The sequence below is a fragment of the Sciurus carolinensis genome, chromosome 7 (genome assembly GCF_902686445.1).
Source record: "Sciurus carolinensis chromosome 7, mSciCar1.2, whole genome shotgun sequence".
Lineage (NCBI taxonomy): Eukaryota > Metazoa > Chordata > Mammalia > Rodentia > Sciuridae > Sciurus > Sciurus carolinensis.
Genome location: NC_062219.1, coordinates 100,079,929 through 100,101,929, shown reverse-complemented (window position 1 = coordinate 100,101,929; position 22,001 = coordinate 100,079,929). Strand labels below are relative to the sequence as shown.

The window sequence follows — 22,001 nt, the reverse complement described above, 5'->3', positions numbered from 1 at the left end:
CTATTGCCATTGTATGTCTGGCACAGTGCCTAGCACTTAATGGTCATGGGGTAAATGCTGGTTGAATGACAGTATGATACCAACTATCTTATTTTGTTTCTCTACAAGGTCTTAGAAGCAAAGGCCATAATTAGAACAGGGGTAGCAGGATTGTAAGGCCTAAGCAGATATTTGGGCGGTGCTGGACAGAACATAAAAATAGCATTATGCTCACTTGGTTACTAAACTTCATGGATTTTATCTCCAAAGTCCTCGTCAAAATTGTAAAATTTGCACATCGATGTACCTAAACACTGATCAAAGGCCATGACTGGGCTAGGAAGCTGGAGCTCTGTTCTACCTTTTTGGGTGAGTAGCTCATCAAATCAATTTGTAGGTTCTTATTTCAGATGAGTCAATTATTTGAGGATAGGGTAAATAATCTAGTAAGTGAAATGATATACAAATCACTCTACAATGTGGATAATGTACTCAACAATCAGTTAAAGTTAAATATATATATATATATTTTTTTTTTTTAAAAAAAGACCACACTCAGGCTTGTACAAAACTTTATTGTACTCTGAATAACAAGCATGTAACAAAATTTTGAGCATGACAAAGACAAAATATCTCAAATTCTGTTCCTTACAAAAGCATTAAGTACACAAAGACTGTTCATAATAGTTTGAAGTATACTAAAGATATGAAAACATACTAAGATTTGTGGAATATTCTTTCCTTTAAACTATAGCATTTATTCCCACTAGTTTTGCTAAAATGAAAACTAACATACATGAACATACACAAGTGAAATGGAAAAATGAAGTCATACAGCAAACATTTCTATTAATCAGTAAGTATAAAGTCTTCTTAGTACTTCTGAAGTGACATTTCCTTTGAATTACATTGTACAATGAAACATTTCTTTTAAAATGTTTTTAATGTGAGATAATTTTGACCATTCAAACGTAAGCAGTACTCTTTCTTAGCATTATCACAGATCTGAATTTAGGGTTTGAAAGTGAAATAAGAAATACACTAATCATATTCAGAGGTGATATTAAGAACACTGAACAACAAGCAGTCCACTGACCCCAACCAATAGGCACAAACACCAAAGTAAATGGCCTATGTGACAACACGTCCTATCTCAGCATCGTTGGGGGGTTGGTTCTAGGCCTTCTACCAACGTTCCATGGATACCAAATCCACAGACACTTAAGTCCCTTTTATTAAAAAACGCATAGTATTTGGACATAACTATGCACATCCTCCCATGTACTTTAAATAATCATCTCTAGATTACTTACAAAACCTAAAACAAGGTAAATGTTATGTAAATAGATATTATACTGAATTGTTTAGGGAATAATGACAAGGAAAAAAGTCTGTACATGTTCAGTACTGACACAGTTTAAAACAATATTTTCAACCTGCTGTTGGTTGAATCTGTGGAAACAGAGGGCCAATTGCACCATTTATCCCAGATGAATATCAGCCCTGATCATGTTTCCAATGACAAGATACATTATGGCTAATGTGACACATGAGCTATGAGATATGCAACATGAAATACACACAAACATGAACTCAAATCTCCACGGCATGGAGACTGAATGTGAAGTATTTCACAGTGACAGACTGACTGGCTAACAGGCAATGGTGGATTTTTATATTCAACTCTGATTCAAACAAATGGACTTTACAAAATACCCTTGAGACTTAATTAATGCTACTGATCTCAAGGCTCCAAATTATTGTAGAGCCTTTTAAATCATTATGTGATCTTTTATATATTTTTCCTTAAGGAAAAAAATAAAAACACCGAGGTACTTTAGTTTCTTTTCAAGGGATTACTGCTGGTTATCTTCCTGAGATGTAAAAGACCACAAAAGAGAAGCACCATGCCTAGGTTGCTGAATGAGGCATCAGACTCTAATAGTTTGGTCCTTTTCTAAAGGGATCTCTTCCAACAATTACACTAAAACACAGTGATGGATCACAGATCCCAGGGGGTCCTGGCTGCCCTTGGATTCCAGGCTTCCCATGATCTCCATCTTTGCCAGGGATTCCTGGGTCTCCTGGAGGACCTTCTTTGCTTATTCCAGGAGGGCCCTCGGGACCTGAGATGGGACATGAGCAACAATGTGAGTAGGGCACCTGGACTTTGATGGGGGAAAAATTTGAATCTGCAAGAAATTTAAACTGAAAAATAATTCTTTGAACATTTTACTTATTTGCACTAATTCTCTTGGGATTCTACAAGCTTCTCAGTTTGAAAAAGAACCATGAAAAAGTAAATAGCAACTTTTGTAAAAATAGGCTAAGCCTAATCATGTTACAAATTAAGACACTGAGTTAACATTTTAATATTCCATTTTGTGGATTGTTCAAACATATTTTTTCCTTTCTGCCTACCTTTTGTCAATAAATTAAGTTAGCAGGTGATATATAAGTAAGCCAAAGCTTAATGAAGTCAGTTTGTGCCATATTTGCAGTAAAAGTGACTATTTCAATTATATATATATATTTATATTTCACATCTAAATACATTATCATAGTATACTAGTCTTCAATATGTACAGGTATTACAACACTAATTTATCAACATAACTTGGGTAGTTCCTTTAGTATATTCAAGGACAGATAACTTAGGATACTGGCTTTCTAAAGATGATGATATGAGATGAAAATTCAGATCAAGAGACTGAGCAGAGTGATTGGGAGCACTTCCTATGACTCTACTTCCTGCTACTACTATTGATAAATATTTGCTTAGCACTTAACCTTCATTATAGGTAATGTTTCTAAGTATTTCAGATAAATAGTATTAAATCATTTGTTCTACTCAAAAGCTTCATGAATTATCTAAAATAATAGTAATAGCAAACATCTATTGAAAGTACAACTGATTGCTAGGCACTGTTCTGAAAGCACTGCATACATTAACTCATTCAGTTTTTTAAAAATGTTATAATACATTATCATCACCATTTTAAGAAAAAGGTAACAGGCACAGTAAAGCTAAATAGCACAGGTAATAGAGGTTACCTAAGACTCAGCTTTAGCATTATTTTACTCCCCCAGGAGTCAGAAAGACTAACCAGCCTTACACACCAGATAGGCAGAGGTGACTGAAACCACTCTAGACTTTCCAAGGACTCCAAGCAACAGATAATCATAAATGATTCATTGATAAAAGGTATGCATGACAAAATTCTAGTAGCTAACCCTCCATGTTTCAACTGTGATTAAAAAAAAAATGTCTTGGCTTCAAAATATTTGACATAGGTTTATAATGATTTTTCTTAAAACAACATTCGACAAGCTAGATATGGTGTTACATGCCTGTAGCCCCAGCTAATTGGGAGGTTGAGGCAGGAGGATCACTTGAGCCCAGGATTTCAAGGCCAGCCTGGGCAACTTAGTGAGACTTCAACTGAAAACAACAACAACAAAAACAAAACAAAACAAACAAAAAACAGTGTCGCAACACTTACCAGCACACACCAGTTCTTACCTGGGGGACCAGGAGGACCTTGCTCTCCAGGATACCCAAACCCTTGGCTCCCCTTTGCCCCATTTCTCCCTGGTAGGCCTGTAGAGTGTCAAACATGTGAGTAAGATGGTTTTCTGTAAAATCACTGCCTTCTAGGATGTTTCCCTCAAAGCTAATAATATACATATTAAAAGAAAATTATCTATTCAGATATAATCTGCCATCTATTCTTTTTTTATTACTAATAGAAAACAGAATTTTTGAAGCAAAATTTTAAAAACTTATCAGTGGTCTAGATGAAAGACATAATGGAAATTAAATATTGAGAAAAGGTAAAAATCTGTCATCATTTGTTGTGTTAATCATAATTGTTTTTTTAATTTCATGAAATGTTCAAAATGTTCATAAAATATTAAATAAAAAGGGAAGAAGTACCAAGCAACATTTCACATAGAATTTCAAAGGTGGAAAAGTAAATTGTGGGCTATTGGATGCAAAACATAATTTTTCCTGTAATAGAAAATAAATTTGAATATGACGACAGTGCACAAAGTACCAAAGTCAAAGTAAAGGAAATAGTGTCTGTGATTTTCTTTTAAAGACTTTATTAAACTCAATTAAAATTTCTAAATGTATTGTCAACATCTGTAACTTCACATGTTCACAATTTTAACCTCTCTGACAGAGAATATTGCTTCAATAAATTTTTAAAAATTCTTTAATTCAGTTGACAAATTATTTAAAGGTTTAAGGGTTTACAATTTTTTTTTTCATTGTGGACACAAAGATGAACTTTTGCCTACTAGGTAAATGACAGGGTTTAAATTTTTTAAATGCCCCTTTGTTGTTCATTATCTTACTCAAACAAATTGAGTACCTTTTAGTCCTCTAGCACCAGGACGTCCAGGAGCACCCATTAGTCCAGGAACACCATCTCTTCCTGGCAAACCAGGAAATCCTCGAGGACCTTCAGGGCCTATGGGACCAGGTGGCCCAGGAACACCCGGAGAACCATGCTGGGATTGGCAATGATCACAATTTTGAATTCTGCCACTCTGAAGTAAGACTGGTAGCTGGGCTTAAAAACAAAGAACCCCGCCTCTAATGTTTAAATGGTGAAATGAAGTTAATAATATTTCTAAGCTATTTTTAAATGTATGGAAAAAAAATCTGTGATCACTGACGACGTGCATATCTCTTAGTCAATAAATTTAATTTCTAGGAATTTACAGAAATAGTCATTATTCTCAATAATTTTATTATAGCAACTGTGTAAAATAGGGCAAAAGGTAAAAGTTACCCCAACCCCAAATTGGTAACTTACAGACATTCATATTTAGGCATTATCATGATGTCTATCACAAATTTAATTAATGGTGAAATAATAATAAATAATAATAAATTGCTTCACTAAAAAACAACAAATACATATAATATTTCTTCTTTATAAATCTATCCATACCAAAAATGCTTATCACATCTTATAAATTCTATTTCCTTCTTTATCTTGGTTATGTCTTCCATAATTTCTACTAAGGATCTGCATTATTTTTGCACTTTGAAAGAAGTTATTAAAAACTATGTTTGAGACTTACCTCTTAACACATCAGTGCAAACTTGACGAATAAACTGTTCTGAAAATTCTCTTCCCTGCATTAAATTATCAGGGGTTATAAAATGCACATACAGCATAAAAAGCAATGAAAATACACAAACACTGAAAGAAGCAGTATACATACCGGCTTTCCATCCAATCCTGGAGGTCCCTGAGGACCTGCTTCCCCACGTTGTCCCTTGGGACCCATAGGCCCCATCAAGCCATCCACCCCAGATTCTCCTTTTGGTCCAATGGCACCTCTGATTCCAGGTTCTCCCTTTTCACCTCTCTAAAGCCAAAGCAAATCTTTTAAAGTTCCATTTAAATACTTCAGAAGGCATAACTGCATCATAAAATCATTAAGGTTATGAACATGAGTATATGCAGGTATATACATATGTGTATATATACATATAACAAGTTATGGGGGAAAATATCATCATTGACCAGGAAAGAAATTTCATACCATCTGAACTGTCAGTTATCTGCCCATCCAGCCAGGAAACCCTACAAGGTACACTGTTTACTGTGCATATTGCACAGCAGCAGAGCTGTAACAGTGACTTGCCATGGTCCTATTCCGAGGCGCTTGCATTCTAGTGAGTCAAATACAGATATGCACACTACTCTCCCTTGAAAAATATGTAGAAAAATGCAGCTCCCCATTGTGAATAATAATCAATGATATTCCTAAATGCATGATCATTTATACTTAATTTAGTATAAATGTCCATATTCTTTTTTCTAACTATTTTAATAAGCATTTATCCAATATCCATTATGTCCCAGGTACTGTATCAGGAACTAGGGATATTTAAAGAATCATCATATATGACCTCTGCTCTCAAAGGCTCACAGTTTAGTCAGGGATAAATGTCTATATTTGAAGAACCACTAATTAAGAGCTTCTACTGAAGATCATAGAAGACATTTTCTATTTACAACACCAAAATCTTAGACAAGTACAGTATTGAAAACCCAAACAATGAGAACTGAACAAAGAGAACATCATATGTGAAGAAACATACCTCTCCTTTTGCACCATGATGGCCTTGAATTCCCTTTGAAAATCAACAGGAAAAAAAACTAATAAATGTATAAACCTACAGTACTTAGTAATATGACAAGTACCTTTACCACATATTTAATTGAATATCAATTTTCAGTTTGGAAACTACTGATAGATAGAACTAGTGTCATGAATAGACATAAGAAACCATTTTTCCTTTATAAAGGAGGCTAGTGACTAGATAATGTTATCTGAATAATGCAAAATTTATAAAAATTGTTCATTATCAGATATTGATATTTAATATGCTACAGTTCAAATCATGAAGATTAGAATGGAATTATAACTGGATTTAAAATACATTATTATTTTAAAGAGAATAAAAACTCAACGGAGAGTAAATATAAGGCATATTCTTTTTATTCTGTGATTCAGACAGGTAGTCTATTTTCCCAAGTTTATGTTCTTAAAATTAAATTTTGATTGAGTACTATAAGGAATAAATTAAAGATACTATTAAAAGTGATTAGAGACATTCCATGTATGTATAATATATCACAATACACTCTACTGTCATATATATCTAAAAAGAACCAAAAAAAAAAGTGATTAGAGAGAAAATACTTATTTCTCCAGTGCCTAAACCACTCATTGCTAATAATTAAGAGATTAGAGAGGTAGTATTATATACAATATAGCATTTTTTTTGAAGTGGTAAGAAACACTGGGGATCATTCACTCATTGTTATAATTACCAGATACATATGAATGGCTCATTAAATTCTTTCCTTCTTATCTCTTTCACATATTCATTCCAATGACATATTAGATGATAAAAATTCTCAGGAAAAGTATTAAATTTTTTTATTTTTAAAATTCATTGTATATTCAGGTTTCAAAATCACCTTCCATCAGTTCAGGAAAAGGAGTACAACTTTTACACATACAAGTAGAGTTTCATATTTTGGCTTTAAAATTAAAAATCTATGTTAAGCAATTCAATATGAAATTTAATATATAACATTTTACGTGATGAAGTTTAAGTTGGGGTGTACCTTTTATTTTCATGTTCTTTAAGCATGGATATTCAAATTAAACAAAGGGAAGAACACATTAAGTAAAGTCAATGTTTGTTAGGAAAGAAATGTAGAGATTTGCATATTAAAATGTGAGCGTAAAACCACCAAATTAAATTTAGTTTTCATATAAAAGTCTATTACAGGTTAAGCATCCCTAATCTGAAAATCCAAAATCTGAAGTGCTCCAAAATCTGAAATATTTGAACACTAAAATGATGCCACAAATGGAAAATTTAAAACACTATACAAGGGCTGGGAAAATTTAAAACACTATACATGGCTCAGTGGTAGAGCACTTGCCTGGCAAGTGCAAAGTACTGGGTTCTATTCTCAGCACCACATATAAATAAATGAATAAAACAAAGGTCTATCAACATCTAAAAAAAATTTAAAAAAGAAACGCTTTGCAAATTTCCTTAGGCCTATGTGTCTAAGGTGTATATGAAACATAAATGAGTTTCACATTTAGACCTGGGTTGCATCCCTTAGATAGCTCACTATGTAATATGCAAATATTCCAAAAATTTTTTTTTAAATCTGAAATCTGACTTACACTTGGTCCCAAGCATTTTAGCTGAGGGACACTCAATCTATAATGAACAAAACACTCTCTGTAAGGCCACTCTTTAAATATTGAGGCTTGTTTCTGAAGATGCAGAAGTGACCCCTATCAGACAAAATCCTACAAACTGGAGTCAATGTAAGAGGATAGAGACGGATGTGCCATCTATTGGGTTTGAGTCAAATTGAGGAGCACGAAAAGTAAAAGAGTCTTTTAATTTTACATAGGCAAACTCAATATCTCAGTGACTTTTGATCTTATTGTTAGCTTCTAAATTCTTAACATCTAGCACTTACCTCCATTCTATATTACAGACAAACTAATACAAATGTGTGTGTGTGTGTGTGTGTGTGTGTGTGTGTGTGCACACACATGCACACTTTACTGGGAATTGAACCCAGTGTCATTTTACCACTGAGTTACATCCCCAACCCTTTTTGAGACAGGGTCTCACTAAGTTCCTGAGGCTGGCCTCAAACTTATAATCCTTTGGCCTCGGCCTCCAGAGTCACTCAGATTGCAGGTTTGCACCATAGTGTCCAGCCTGTAATATACTTTCAAACATTATTCTATGGGCTATCATATTCCTCCAAGTGAGGGACCCAGAGAGCCCTGTCCCTGGACACAATGCTACAGTTTTATTCCCCTATCTCCAGAGTTGGCGTAATTACTCAATCTTTCTTCTACTCACATGTAGAGCAAGAGGGCCACCTCACAGGAAGACTCACATATACTACTTGCCCTTTCAGTCCAGCCCTAGCAGGAATTGAGCTGACACTGAGGTTATGACATGCTACATAAGTATTAATCACTTCTGTGCTTTTGGCTCTGACCGATCTTACATACCACGTGGCATCTCACTGCAGAATTACCTAACGAGGAGAGTTGGGTCAGGAGAGAAGCAAAGTGACCTTCTTATGTATGTGTTTCACAATGCATTCCCTCAGGAGAGCATTTTAGTAAGTCTCTGGAGTAGTAAATTATACCTCTGAGCAAACTAGAGGGAAACAAGTAACATTCCTTCACCATATGTGCCCCCAACTGTGAACATTTCAAGAAGAAAAGATGAAATGGCAAATATGGAGATGTGGTCGTTGTTCAGCCAGCTGCCTCTGGTCAGTCACTACTCCAAGAAATGGGTGAAATGTTCTACTTTCAGTCAATTACTTAGTCAGGAGAAAAAAAGAAAAAGAAAAAAAAAAACTATAAAACAAAATTCACAGCCACTACTTTTATCAGAATTAGAAAATGAAAATATGAAACAAAATCATGATTACTACTACCACACAGCATTTTTGTCCTTCTATGCTTAAAATGTGTTACATCTACACTTATCTCACTCATTTTTACTTCAAACTAACCTTCTCTCAGCATGGCCCCGTTACATGGCTCATTATTTTATTTTTTATCAAAGAAAAACAAAAATACCTGTTGCCCAGGAATCCCTTGTCTTCCAGTTTCTCCCTTTTGACCCTTTAAAATTTAATAAACATTAATGATTAGTTTATACATATGGTATGATCACACAAATATGTTCTATATTTCCTGAAGTCTCAAAGAAATGTCACAAAGGCAGTGATACAAATGTGTAAATTAATAGGAAAGCTGGTCAATCAGAGGAAAAAAGAAGTGAGAGGAAGTCAATCTAAAGCTTATGGTTAAATGGATAGAGATGGGAATAAACTACTGACTTCAGGGGAACGTATAAATAATTTTAGGTAATGAAGATATTCTACAAGAAAATGGTTGTTTTTTGTTTGTTTGTTTGTTTGTTTGTTTTGTACTAGGGATTGAATGTAGGGTCTTGCACATAATAGGCAAGATCTCTACCATCCACAGCATGAGAAGAGTTTTGAAATCCAATGGATATGAACATTTTAATAACTTCAGTGACACAAGTATATTCCGTTTTAACTACTTTTAATTTTTTCTTTAAAAATATGAAAAATGTACTATTTTAATAAGATGTTTGAAAAAATCTTTAAAGCAGAATAAGAGAAAAATAAAAAGCTGAAAACACATTTCTCTATCAAAATTTTTGATATCAAAATAAGACATTATGCCAGATTCAAGCACTACATCCCTTTAGTATACAAGATAATTAGCAATTTCTAAGATGATAAATGACTAGATAATATAATTGATGAAAGATCTAGTGACTAAAATTTTAAATCATTCTTGTCTAGTTATTTATTCATTTACTTATATAAGTGAATTCCCAATATTTATTGAGCAGCACCTATTTGCTGGAATGCAGGAACAGCGACACAAAAGTATCATTGTTGCTTACTATGTGATGGGAAGGTAAGCACATCAAATGAGGAAAATAGTGTCTGATAAGTATACAATATATAGTTAAATATCTGGGCTGGGAATTTAGGAAGGCATATTTGAGAAGGAAGGGAATGTGACTCACCCTTGAGCACCCTTGAGCACCCCTGAGCACAGCCCTGAGGGATAAGTAAGAGGCAGCCATTTAGGGAAAGGACTGGGGAGTGAGACAGAGAGATCAGGCATAGGGCAGAGCAAGCAGCTCCTTTTTGTTAAAGCAGCTGAGCAAGAACAGATAATAGGGGGCAGAGGCACAAAAAAAAAAAAAAAAAAAAAAAAACGCTTTCAAAAGAAGACTCCATCAAACCAGGAGGCATTTATGAGACAAACCATCTCAAATGTGTGGAGCTCCATTAAAGGATTCCTAAGTAGGTACATGATATAGGTGTTGCACGCTGGAGAAAGTCCTGGAGGAAGAGAGTCGACTGGGCTCAAGAAAGCATTTAGGAAAACATCACAGTTACCCAGGATGCCCAACAAGAAATCATTAGGACAGCAGGGACAGGATAAAGGGACCACATTCACATTCAAGATTGAACAACTGGATGTGAAAAGAGAGAAAGAAGGTTTGGGGTCGATCTATAATATTTTTGTGAGGGGGAGGTGTTTGTGTGGTGGTACCAACTACTGTGACAAAGAATAAGGAGCAGGAAGTGGTTTATGGGGAAAGATGACAAATTCAATTTTGCACAAGTTGAATTTGAGGCAAATGAAGCATCCAAATGTAATACCAAGAAGGCCATTGGAACATACAAGTCTGGAACTCAGAGACACTAAAAATTTACCTCACTACTAATCTCAAGGTTAACTTAAAGGAATTAGAATACTTGAAGATTTTCAATTAAAATGAAACCTAGAAAAATCCCTGAATTTTGTCATGCCACTCTATAAGATTGCATACACGTAATGAAGAATAAATTCATGAGAACAGATGATTGAGACTATGAACTTAGCAGACTGCATTATTACTTCAATTTGAAATTTCTTCCTGCATCTCCATGATTTTATATTTGTGAATTGTTTCAAAGTGTTTTTTGTTTTACATTAAGCATAATTTTTAAAATTCATAAAATTTAAGAAACAATAGATATAATTTATTTCAGATCAGTATATCATTGACTCAGCTAAGGGCTTCCTATTCATGTGTGATTCTTCAATTAATGAAAAAAATCACTCTACAGTCATTTAAGTTAGTTAAGGTGGAACTATCCTTGTCTTCCAAAGTAGAAGCATGGCTCTTCTCTTTACTTTGTTGCTAGGACACCTAAAACTAAATGTCTTTCTAAATCACCTAGGATTCTTCAGTGTAACATAACTTTCTAGTATAATTCTCCCTCCACATATTAGCTTGAACATACTTTGTACTTGGTATTAGTGGTTTCTCATCAAATTTTTTTGCCATAAAATATGCACACTATAAATACCTAAATAAATTGGTTTCAGAAGTATGTAATAAAATCTGTCATTATCTTGTTGAATCATTTGGTTCTTAAGTTTTCTACCACAGAAAAATGGTAAAGAACCTTGAAGTCACATTTGATATCTGAGAAACTCAGTAGCAAAAGGAGAATGATAAGATTGCACCATTAGAAATTGATGGTAAAACAGGAAGAAACTGTAAAAACTTTAAAAGAATTTAATAGAACAAAGTCCTGATTTTACTAGTATGCCAAAACAAAAGCAAAGCAACATACCTGACTGCCTTTTTCTCCTTGACTTCCTTTGTCCCCCTGCAAAAAAGCAGTTAATATGTATTATAATTTAGCATATTCTGTATCTTTTAAAATGAGCATGCTTTTCTTTAGCAAATTCCAACAGTGCTTTCATATACAAAAGCCAACTCCAGACCCAATTATTTGGGGAGACAGTAAAACCATATTGTGCCAAAATTATATTCTGAAAGAACACTCTTGTCTGCCTACATTTGAAAGCAGATTTCCCACAATTTCTATTTTACCAGGAAGAACATGTTTCTATATTGTTCATAGTCTGAGGTTAAACAAAATAACAGAAGAGGGCTTATTTTGACAAACATTGTTTTTTAAAATCAAACTGAAAATCTTCCATTAAGCTAATAGTAGCCACAAGTTTATAGGAAACAATGACAAAGTAAAATATGCTGCTGTTTAAATGATATTTTAGAAAACAAATACTTAAAATGGGCTTTTGAAGGAAAATTCATGTTCCATAATAATAAGTTTCACAGAATTTCTCAAGTAGAAGGGAAATAAGAGACCAACTCGATGCCCTCATTTTCATAGATACAAAACTGCTATCAAGAAAGGTAAAAGACTTGCTCAAAGTTGGAGAGACACTGTTTCCAAATTTTATTTCTACCTCACCATCCTATTTAATTGAAGTTGAGGGTTTACAAAAAATGCAAATTTTCTTTTAAATGACATGTTTTTTAATAATAAATTTCTCTCAAGCCCAAACATACATCCACAGAAGATCTACTTAACATCCACTAACATTTTATGAAGGGTCATCCCTGTCTCAGCAAAGGCTGCCTCCTGCCCATTGGAACAAAAAGGTCAAGAAGTGTGTATCATAATCTAGAGGCAAAGTAGCGCATAAAAAAGGGAGAGCAAAATGAAATGATAGAAAACTGATGTCACCAGGGAGATGGAGACATGAGTTTGTGAATTTCCAGAGTAACAGTATATTTATTTTTAACATGAATTTGCAGTAGCATGGACTCCTTTGGCACACATGGCCATTGTTGCTGAATCTTTTCCAACAAGCAATGGTTTTTAGACAGATACAGTGCGGGATTCCTTTACTTGACCAAAATGAGAGAAAGAGGGAGGGGAGTGGGAGGACACTTGGTGTAACTGTCCCACCTCACCAAAACATTTAAAATAAGATGTATGATTTGTTTTTTTAAATCACTTACATTAATTTTAAGTGAACCTCTATGTAATATAGTTATAAACAGCAACTTCATGGTCAAACATTGGTTGTAAGTTTTACCCTCTCCGAATTTTTTTCCAGTTTTGGTAAGAATGGTGTTCATATTTTGGTTTAGAGTGCCAGATGTTGAATAAAAGCAAATTCTTGACTCATTTGGACTGACTGCAAAAAAAAAAAAAAATCTGAATTTATAGGATATTTTTTCATCATATGTTTATATTTTCTCATCTGCATGCCTCTTCCCAGGTCTTCACGTAGGAGACAATGCCCACAGAGAGAAACGAGAGATGCCAGAGCTATTAGCATGGGACAGAACACATTCCACACACATCAAACATGAAAAAGAGGCATCTCATTATAAACGTAATCAGCCCTGTGTGCCAATTTATGAGAGGAAAATTTAAATGAATATGACTGAACAAAAGAGACATATAAGTCCTAAACAATGCATACCATTTTTCCTTGAAGTCCCGGTAAGCCCATGTATCCAGGTTCCCCAGGGAGACCTCTTGCTCCTGCTTCTCCCTAGGAGACACAAAAATTCTATGAATTTCACAGATCTGCTTATGAAAAACACTACTGCTTTAATCTCTACCTAATATCTCAAATTTAAGATACACAGTTTAAAAATTGGTTGACATTTAGAGTTATTACCATAGAAACTATAAAGAATGAAGTTTATTGAGTCCCAGTAAAATTTTCTATATATTTCCTATCTTTGCCAGCTGAAAAAATGATAGCATTCATATTTTAATGACACTTTTATTATACTTCATAAGCATAACAATGAACTAATCATTTAATAAAAATACACATTTTTGTTACCTATTTACTACTACCTTCTTCCATTTTTTAAGATTACTTTTTCTCATATTGCTACTTTAAAAAGAACCTTTTTTGTTACAAAGCAAACAAGAGTAATAAGTGATTGAAAACCTCATTACCCACCATTTTTACTTTATTTCTCATTCCAACTCACAAATATACACACGGTTTAGCTAACAAAATGTGCTCACTACATATGCATAATTTTGTCTTTTAACTTTCAAATATATTAACATTGTAAAGCTCTTTATATCGCATTAAATATTTTATAAAATTTTTCAAATTTTTTTAGTCGTTGATGGGCCTTTACTTTTATTTATTTATATGCTGTGCTGAGAATTGAACCCAGTGCCTCACACGTGCTAGGCAAGTGCTCTACCACTGAACCACAGCCTCAGCCCTATAACATTTTTAATTACAGAAGAATATCCAATTTTTTAATTTACTGTTTTACCTAATAAAAATTCATACTATTTGCATTATAGGTTTCATGGTCTTTATATTGTTGGAACAAACATTCTTGTACATATATTTATGCAAGTTTACATTTTGTTCTTTATACATATGGAATGTTACTGTCTTAGAAAAATTCATGAGCTGTTTTCAGTACAGGGAATATTATATGAGTTAACTCAATTTCTCCACTCCCCATCATCCTGTAGAGATTTTCCTTTCTGAAATAAAGGTTTGTAAAAAGCATTGACAATATTTAAAATATGTGTGTGTGAAAACATGCCTCATGGGATTTTGTTTTGTCATTAGTTTATCCCTTAAGTATAGTCTGCTCTCTTATGAAAACCGAGTTCATTCTCTCTCTCTCTGTGCGTGTGTGTGTGTGTGTGTGTGTGTGTGTGTGTATCTCTGTCTCTTTCAGTGCTGTGATGGAATTCAGGGTCTCACACATGCTAGACAAGGGCTCTACCACCATGAGCTACATCCCCAGGTCCCAAGTTTTATTCTCTTTGCTCATTATGCCTACTCCTGAGACACTAAATATTGCTCTAAATTTTTAAAGACTGAAGAATTTTAAATTCTGCTGAAATAAACATCAATCTTTTGGCTTGAAAGAAAACCAGTAAAAAGTATTTGTAAGAATCACATAACCTAATTTCCAGCCATTTAAGAAAGTTGCACACTAGGACTAGAAAGTATATTCTCACTAGTGTATACCTTTTCTAGAAAAAAAAATCAAGCCTAAGTTTATTTCATGTCTTTATTACCCAAGGATACAGTATCTAAAAAATAAAAGCAAAACCCTGTATTGACCATTTCCTTTCATGTATATTAATTTTGTGATATAGGTAATCCTTACTTTCAAGTATATTTTAAAGGATAAAAAAATGGTAATCTTCTTAATTAATACATGGAGTGTATAATTCCTTTAAAAATATTCTAAGGGAATCAAAAAACAATTACCTTGAGTCCAGAAGCTCCAGGTATCCCTTGAAGTCCAGGCTCACCTTTGCTCCCCTATCAATGCATCAACAGCATTTGAATTAAAAACAAATTTAGTCACAACATGTCCAATACAGACACTTAAAGGAGTGTATTTAAAATAAGCTTTACATTTTCACCTTTCTAATTGCTTGAAACAGATGCTATACATTAAACCTATTTATTAATAGAAACTCATTTAAGAAAATTAGTGAGCCTGCATATTTATAAGGCTGTTTAAAAGCAAGTGTTAAAGCTGGTAGCTCTAAGAATAAGGGAAGAGAAGGAAATCTTTTGAGTTTCCACATTGCATAGGTGGGAGCCATAAACTTCAATAGCATCTCCTGGGCTGAGAATCCTAATCCTTGTCTTGTTTCTGGTTTTTTTTTTGGTATGACTGACCTTTAGTATGTAATTGAAGAAAAGAAAGGTAGCTTCAAATATATCGTGGGTTTTTGGGAAGAAATATGAATCAGAAAATGTTTAGTTTCATTTCTTTTTGAGGATTCTGATGGAGTTCTTACAGTTGAAAACTTGGAGAGTAAGACCAAATTGACAGAGCAAAGAAATTAATACAGGAAAAGAGAGCAATATACTGTAGAGAGAGAGAAAACAAGACTGCTGGCTAATAAGATGAGTTGTCCAATGTAGTTATGGTTTTCAAACACTTGGATATCTGAAATCACAAGCTCATGTCTGACTAAAGCCCCTAGTTAAACAGGTTAGTGTGACATCTAGCAGGGGAAGTAATCACCCGGCATCAACTTGGGTTCACAAACAAGTAAAGAAAACGTTAAGCTTTTAAAATGTTTTCTGGACGACTTAGTAAGAAACATATAAGTGTAATATTTGGATTTAATTTAAGCATTTAAGCATAATATTATTGAACCATAAAATAATGGTTCCTTAAAATTTCTAATTTTAGTTAAAACGTAGAGGTAACAAGACTTGCCAAAAGTTACATGATTTGATTATGTTAATATATCCTAATATAATTTAATGTTAAGAAACTTAAGTATACAGTAGTATGGAAAAGTAGGCTAATAAGTGGTTAATAAATATTTTTAAAAGAGGAACTGTAATCTAACTTGGAAGATTTCTGAGGATCAACTAGACGGTCAGCCTTACCCATACCCTATTTAAAACAACATTTTTGTCACACTGTAGTAGAATTTCTACCAATGCTACCGAAGGCACAAAATTGATAAAACTAATGATAAAATTCTCAGGAATATACTAATACACAGTTCAGTTAACTGAGCTAAATCCAGCCAAACACATGTTTTTGAAATAAGGTTTTACCAGAACACAACCATATTCCAAATTCATTCATTTATATATTACCCGTGGATGCCACATATTACAACAGCAAAATTAAATAGCTACAAAGAGAAAATATGACCCTCAAAACCAAAAATATTTAGTACCTGGTTCTTAGCAGAAAATGTTTTCAATACCAGAGATAACAGATTATATGAAAAGAAGTTGAAATGTTTCACAGAATATACTAATAGGTATAATTTTAAGTTCTTTGTCTTTAATAAAATAATTGCATAAGTACAAGATGAAGGAAAACAAACCATTAGGAAATCATGTAAAAGTAAACAAACATGAATAAATGGCTATTTGCTAAGCCAGTTACTTGCCTGTAGATCTAGCATCTACTCAAATGGTGGATGCTGTAACAAAAGCATTGTTCTAAAGTCTTTTTATGGAAAATACAGATTTAACAGACCTTCAGCTCAATGTGAGCCAATAGTATAATGGAGCTAATAAAAAAAGATGGTGATGTGTCAGGCTGCAATCTTAGGAATTAGAGTATCCAGAAGACCAAGGGAGAGACCACTATTGGCCCAGTTATTAAGAGGTATTTAACTACTCTATATCCTCCTTACTTAAGAATTTCCACTTAACCAGTTCAGTCATTCAGGAGTTTCATACCAATTCTTATATCAATACCTACTGCTGACTCATGATACTCCAAGTATCCACAAGGATTCACCACCAATAAAGGACTAGCTACTTTTCCCTAATCATTGGACTCTTATAACATTTCAGTATTTCCTTTTTCTTTAATATCTTAGAAATTAAAAGTAGACTAAATTAGATCATCTCCTCATCTGGTATGCCAGGTCTTTTGCCCTGGAACTACGTCTGGTCAAAGGCCGAATGCTTTCAAAACAGTCATTCTATCACTTCCTTTTGGAAAGTTAACCTGAAATCTGTTCACTAAATAGTTGGGAATGGTTTCCTGAGTTTAGCCAGAACGAACCTGGTTTATTCTCTGTCTGATATATACAGCTGCTTTGTCCCACCTTAGAACTTCTGCAAACAATATGGAAGGTATAGTTAAGAAGTAGTTCATTGATAAAACTGGCAGGTATAAGTTCACACAGAGGTTGGTAAATTGGCCCAGAAGCTAAATCCAAGGGAGGAAAAAAAGTAGGTCTCTTAGCACAAAACTCTATACTTACAGATTGGTCAAACTGTTATATTAGAGAGTTTCAGTTTTACCTTAAGGATAACCTAACCTGATGTTCTAAATATATTTGTCAAGCTTACCTTACATTTTTTTTTAAAAATCTGAAAGTAAAAAAATCTGAAATAAAGATATCTTAACCACAGGAATAAGGGAGTGTGTGTTTTAATAAACCTTATTACAATGGATTTTACAAAAATCCATATGTATTCAACTAAATAAAAATATAAAAAAGAAGACTGGAAAACTGATAAAAGACTTCTTCAGCCATAACTATGAATGCTCTTGGGCTTGGTGCCTTTGTCACCAAGTTCCAATAAGCAATAAACATCCCTCAATGTTCCCTGAAACACCAAAAAGGAAGGAGGGACCAACTGATGAGGGACCGTTCCCCCTCCGCAGCTTAAGCCTGATCTGATTTATTTTAGCATGTTTCAAATGCTGAACTTTTGCCTAAGGTTTCATTCTTACAAGCAAGTGTTTGTAGAATGAAAAACACACTCGTAACAGAATCAACATAGTTAAAATTGTCACTATAGTTATAAATGGTTACTGTGATCCCATAAACTCTCAATCTTGTGACCCACATCATACCTACCTTCAATCCTGGTATGCCCGGCTGACCTGGTGAGCCATTGCTTCCCATCAAACCCTACATTTAAAGCAGAAATTTCAAGAGTGATTTAGAGAAAAATATTTTAAAATACTAAATGCATTTCCATGTTACACATTCTCATAATTAATCCACTAAATCATAATGTAGTATATTCAAACAAAAAATTTTAGAAATGCAAGACAGAATGAAGGCCAGCAGAGACCTTTTAATGTTGTTGCTCAAAAAACCTAAAAGAGCAAAGAAATCTGTAAAAGAAAAATGTGAAGAAAAGTTTATTTTTTGCAAACTCTTCAATTTATCATGATAGCTAAGAAGTAGTTTTCTTCATAGGTATTATCTTGACCAACATTGCTTAAAATTTATAGTATCTTGAACAATATTTTAAAGGAATTATAATGCAAAAAATTCTCTATGATAATGTTTCCTCAAGTTATAAAATTGCCACATTTTTAACTAACCATATGGTTCAAAACAAGAAAATGATAACTGCTTTGGCAATTAGGACCTGATTTAATTTAGATTCAACTTTACTATTATTTGATAATATATGTATATACATACATATATATGTATACACTATAAATAGACATGCATGCATACACATAAACACTTAGCAAAGGAAATGTGATTTGGAAATTTTTCAAATACTAGAAAACAGAAATTCAGTATGGTCATAATAAAAATACCATGACACTAAAAGTCTTTGCTGTCAACATAGGATATTATTGCCACTACAAAACACAAAATTTGCTAGTTCATAGCAAGTACACAAAGTATTAGAAATGTTACAATAGATATTCTTGAGGGTCAATGAACACTAGTCAAGTCCTTCATTTTGCTAAATAGCTTTTACTGATAATTAAATTTAATTATTTTAATTAATACATAACTTGGTAGTGATGGTGAAAGTAGATAAAGAGTATTCTATTTTGAAGGGAAGAAACTTCTTTAAATCTCCTTAAAAATTAAATTCCTATTTAACAAACACTTTCCTTATTTACTCTAGCAGCAAAATTAACCAAATCTTTCATTCACTGTCAAATGTCTATTTTTAAATTTATTTTTCATAATTAAAAAGTCATCAATTTTCAAATACAAAAAATGATCCGTTTTACTCAAAGAAAAAGCTATTAGAGGCAGTTTGATCCATAAATTAAAGTCAACATCATGTCTAGCAATGAACTTTCAATTTCTCTGGAATCTTGTGCACACAATTGAATTTTCATAATTTCTAATATCAAACTCATATGTTCCTTCTACTTCTAAAAATTCTAAAGCTATTTCTTTACTGGTTTAGAAATTTTTGCATATGACCTCTTCTGAATATATTCTTTCATTAATTTAATACATCTGTATATTATTAAAAATGAAAAAAGAATGTTTATTGAGTCATATTTTTTGATGGTACTTAACTTTCTTTTTTAATGAATACCTAACATATGTGTTTTCTGATTTATCTACAGTAAGGGCCCTGATGTTTGTTTTTAAGTAAATGGTAAGTGTGTGTATGTGTGTTATGGGGGTACTCTACATGTGAGCTACATCGTAAGTCTATTTTATTTTGAGACAAGTTCTCACTAAGTTGGCCAGGCTGACCTCAAACTTGCAATCATCCTGCCTCAACCTCCCTAGTTACTGGGATTACAGGCATGCATTACCATGCCTGACTTTGATCTTAGAGTGGCCAACTCTTCAAGTATCTAAAGAAATCTTGACACCTACAGAAAAATGGAAATAAATATAATTTTTTTTAAAAAAAAATGGATGGAATTTGCAGACTTTAAAATATCATTGTTGTATCTTATTCAGTTTCATGAACACCAAAACACAAACTCCTGGTTCTTGGTAACAACATTTCAAACACCATCATAATAATGATTTTGACCTACTGGTATCCCTGGAGCTCCTTTCTTTCCTAGTGGTCCTGGAGGTCCAATTTCTCCCTAAAAATAAAATACAGACCATATTTTAAAACTTGCATATTAACAATTTATTCTCAGAAATTTTCTACCAAAGCACAACAGAATGAAAAATAAATACTACTCAGTACAATTTGTCTGTCTTTCCTTCCTCTGAGCCAACAGCTGGGTAAAGCAGAAAATCAGGGATTTAACACCTTCAAGACCTAGGTCTAGAGTATGTATAATTGCTGTCTTATAATTTCATTGTGAAATTTGGAGTGACACTTGCCATTCCACTAAAGGCAGACCTAGTAGCTGAAAGTTGATGAGGTGAGACAAGAAAAACTTTTCTTATTTAAGTGCTATAATAGGGAATGAAAATTATTAAAGAAAAACTAGAATATAAAATAACAGGATTTAGATTTCAATTTTTGGTATTGTGACTGACTAGACACTCTGAGGGACTCTCTAAATTCAGAACAAAAATTCTAAAAAGGACATCCTCCACGAGAGAGTACTGGTCTTCTGAGCAGTAGGGGAAATATTCAAATATCTCTCTTGTTAATAAAATATACCATTGGATCTATATTTGCTAAGGATTTGGAACTGTGAAAAAATCTTACCAAAGACAGAGATGCAGGACTCAAGAACGATGAGTGTTAGCAGATGCATGCTTAGTTATTGGGCAATGATATGGATCAGACATGGGGAGGAAGCAGAAATCTCAATAGCTATGACAACCTCAGATTTTCAAAGTGGGCTAAAATGATATCTACTATCTTCTGCCAGGTGTCAGTTCTCCATTTGCGAGCAAGGTTGACAGGACTCCCACCAGATCAAATAAAGCAATGAGCTTACAATTAACAATAAAGCAATAGGAAACAGCAAGCCATGAGATTGAGAGTGAACAAGAATAACAATCAACAAAGTACAAATATTGGAATCATAAGAATTTAGAACTATACATGAAATCTTTAAAAATTAAAAAATAGAATCATGAATAACTATCAGGACTGAAAATATAATGAGACTCTTAAGATATGGTTTGAAAAATTTGAAATTCTAGAAGTTAAAAATGATTGCTTCTAAATTAAAAAAAAAAAGAAGACAATTGTTGGTTTGAAAAAGATTCAACATTGTAAAGAAAGAATAAGTAAAGCAGAAGACATGTCCAAGAACATTCAACCAGAACATAAGATAAAATAAAAGGTATGAAAATTGAAGATGGTATTAAGAGACATAGAGCATAAATTTAGAAGGAATAAGATATTCCATAAATAGAGAACAGAGAGAATGAAGTAGAGGTAATATGAAGATAACAGCTGAATTTTTTCCAGAATTAACAGAAATTATTTCATAGAGCCAGGAAGAAAACTGAATTCCCAGCAGGATGAATACAGAGAAGTCCACATGTAGACAAAATGTAGTAAATTTCAGAACACTAACAATCAAATAAAATATCTTGAAAGAATTTCAAAGGAAGGAATAGATCATTTACAAAAGAATGATAGTTAAAATGACGGCAAAATTTTATGGTGTTAATTAACAATGGAGGTCAGGAGACAATAGAAGGAAGACTTCAATTTATTAAAAGAAAATGAGTCAACTTTGAGTGGCATACTGTACAAAGTTATCTCTCAAAAATAAGTAAAATAAGGTAATTTATAATTAAATAAAAACTGAAAAGTTTGCTTCCAATACATTTATACAAAGGAACATCTAAAGACATGGTTCAGGAAGAATGAAATTTTCCGAAAAAAACTGTCTTAAAGCA

At 33.2% G+C, this 22,001-nt stretch overlaps 1 protein-coding gene across 1 annotated transcript in view; it reads right to left on the bottom strand.

Annotated features, from left to right (window-relative positions):
- Window positions 1-540: 540 nt before the first annotated feature.
- Col21a1 (collagen type XXI alpha 1 chain) overlaps window positions 541-22,001 on the bottom strand; it is a 168,584-nt gene continuing 147,123 nt past the window's right edge. The window contains 12 exon segments of the mRNA XM_047559626.1: window positions 541-2,105; window positions 3,503-3,580; window positions 4,359-4,559; window positions 5,077-5,131; window positions 5,221-5,367; window positions 6,107-6,139; window positions 9,157-9,201; window positions 11,754-11,789; window positions 13,426-13,497; window positions 15,214-15,267; window positions 18,309-18,362; window positions 20,216-20,269. Of these exon segments, the coding sequence (XP_047415582.1) occupies window positions 1,918-2,105; window positions 3,503-3,580; window positions 4,359-4,559; window positions 5,077-5,131; window positions 5,221-5,367; window positions 6,107-6,139; window positions 9,157-9,201; window positions 11,754-11,789; window positions 13,426-13,497; window positions 15,214-15,267; window positions 18,309-18,362; window positions 20,216-20,269 (1,017 nt within the window). The 3' untranslated portion in view covers window positions 541-1,917.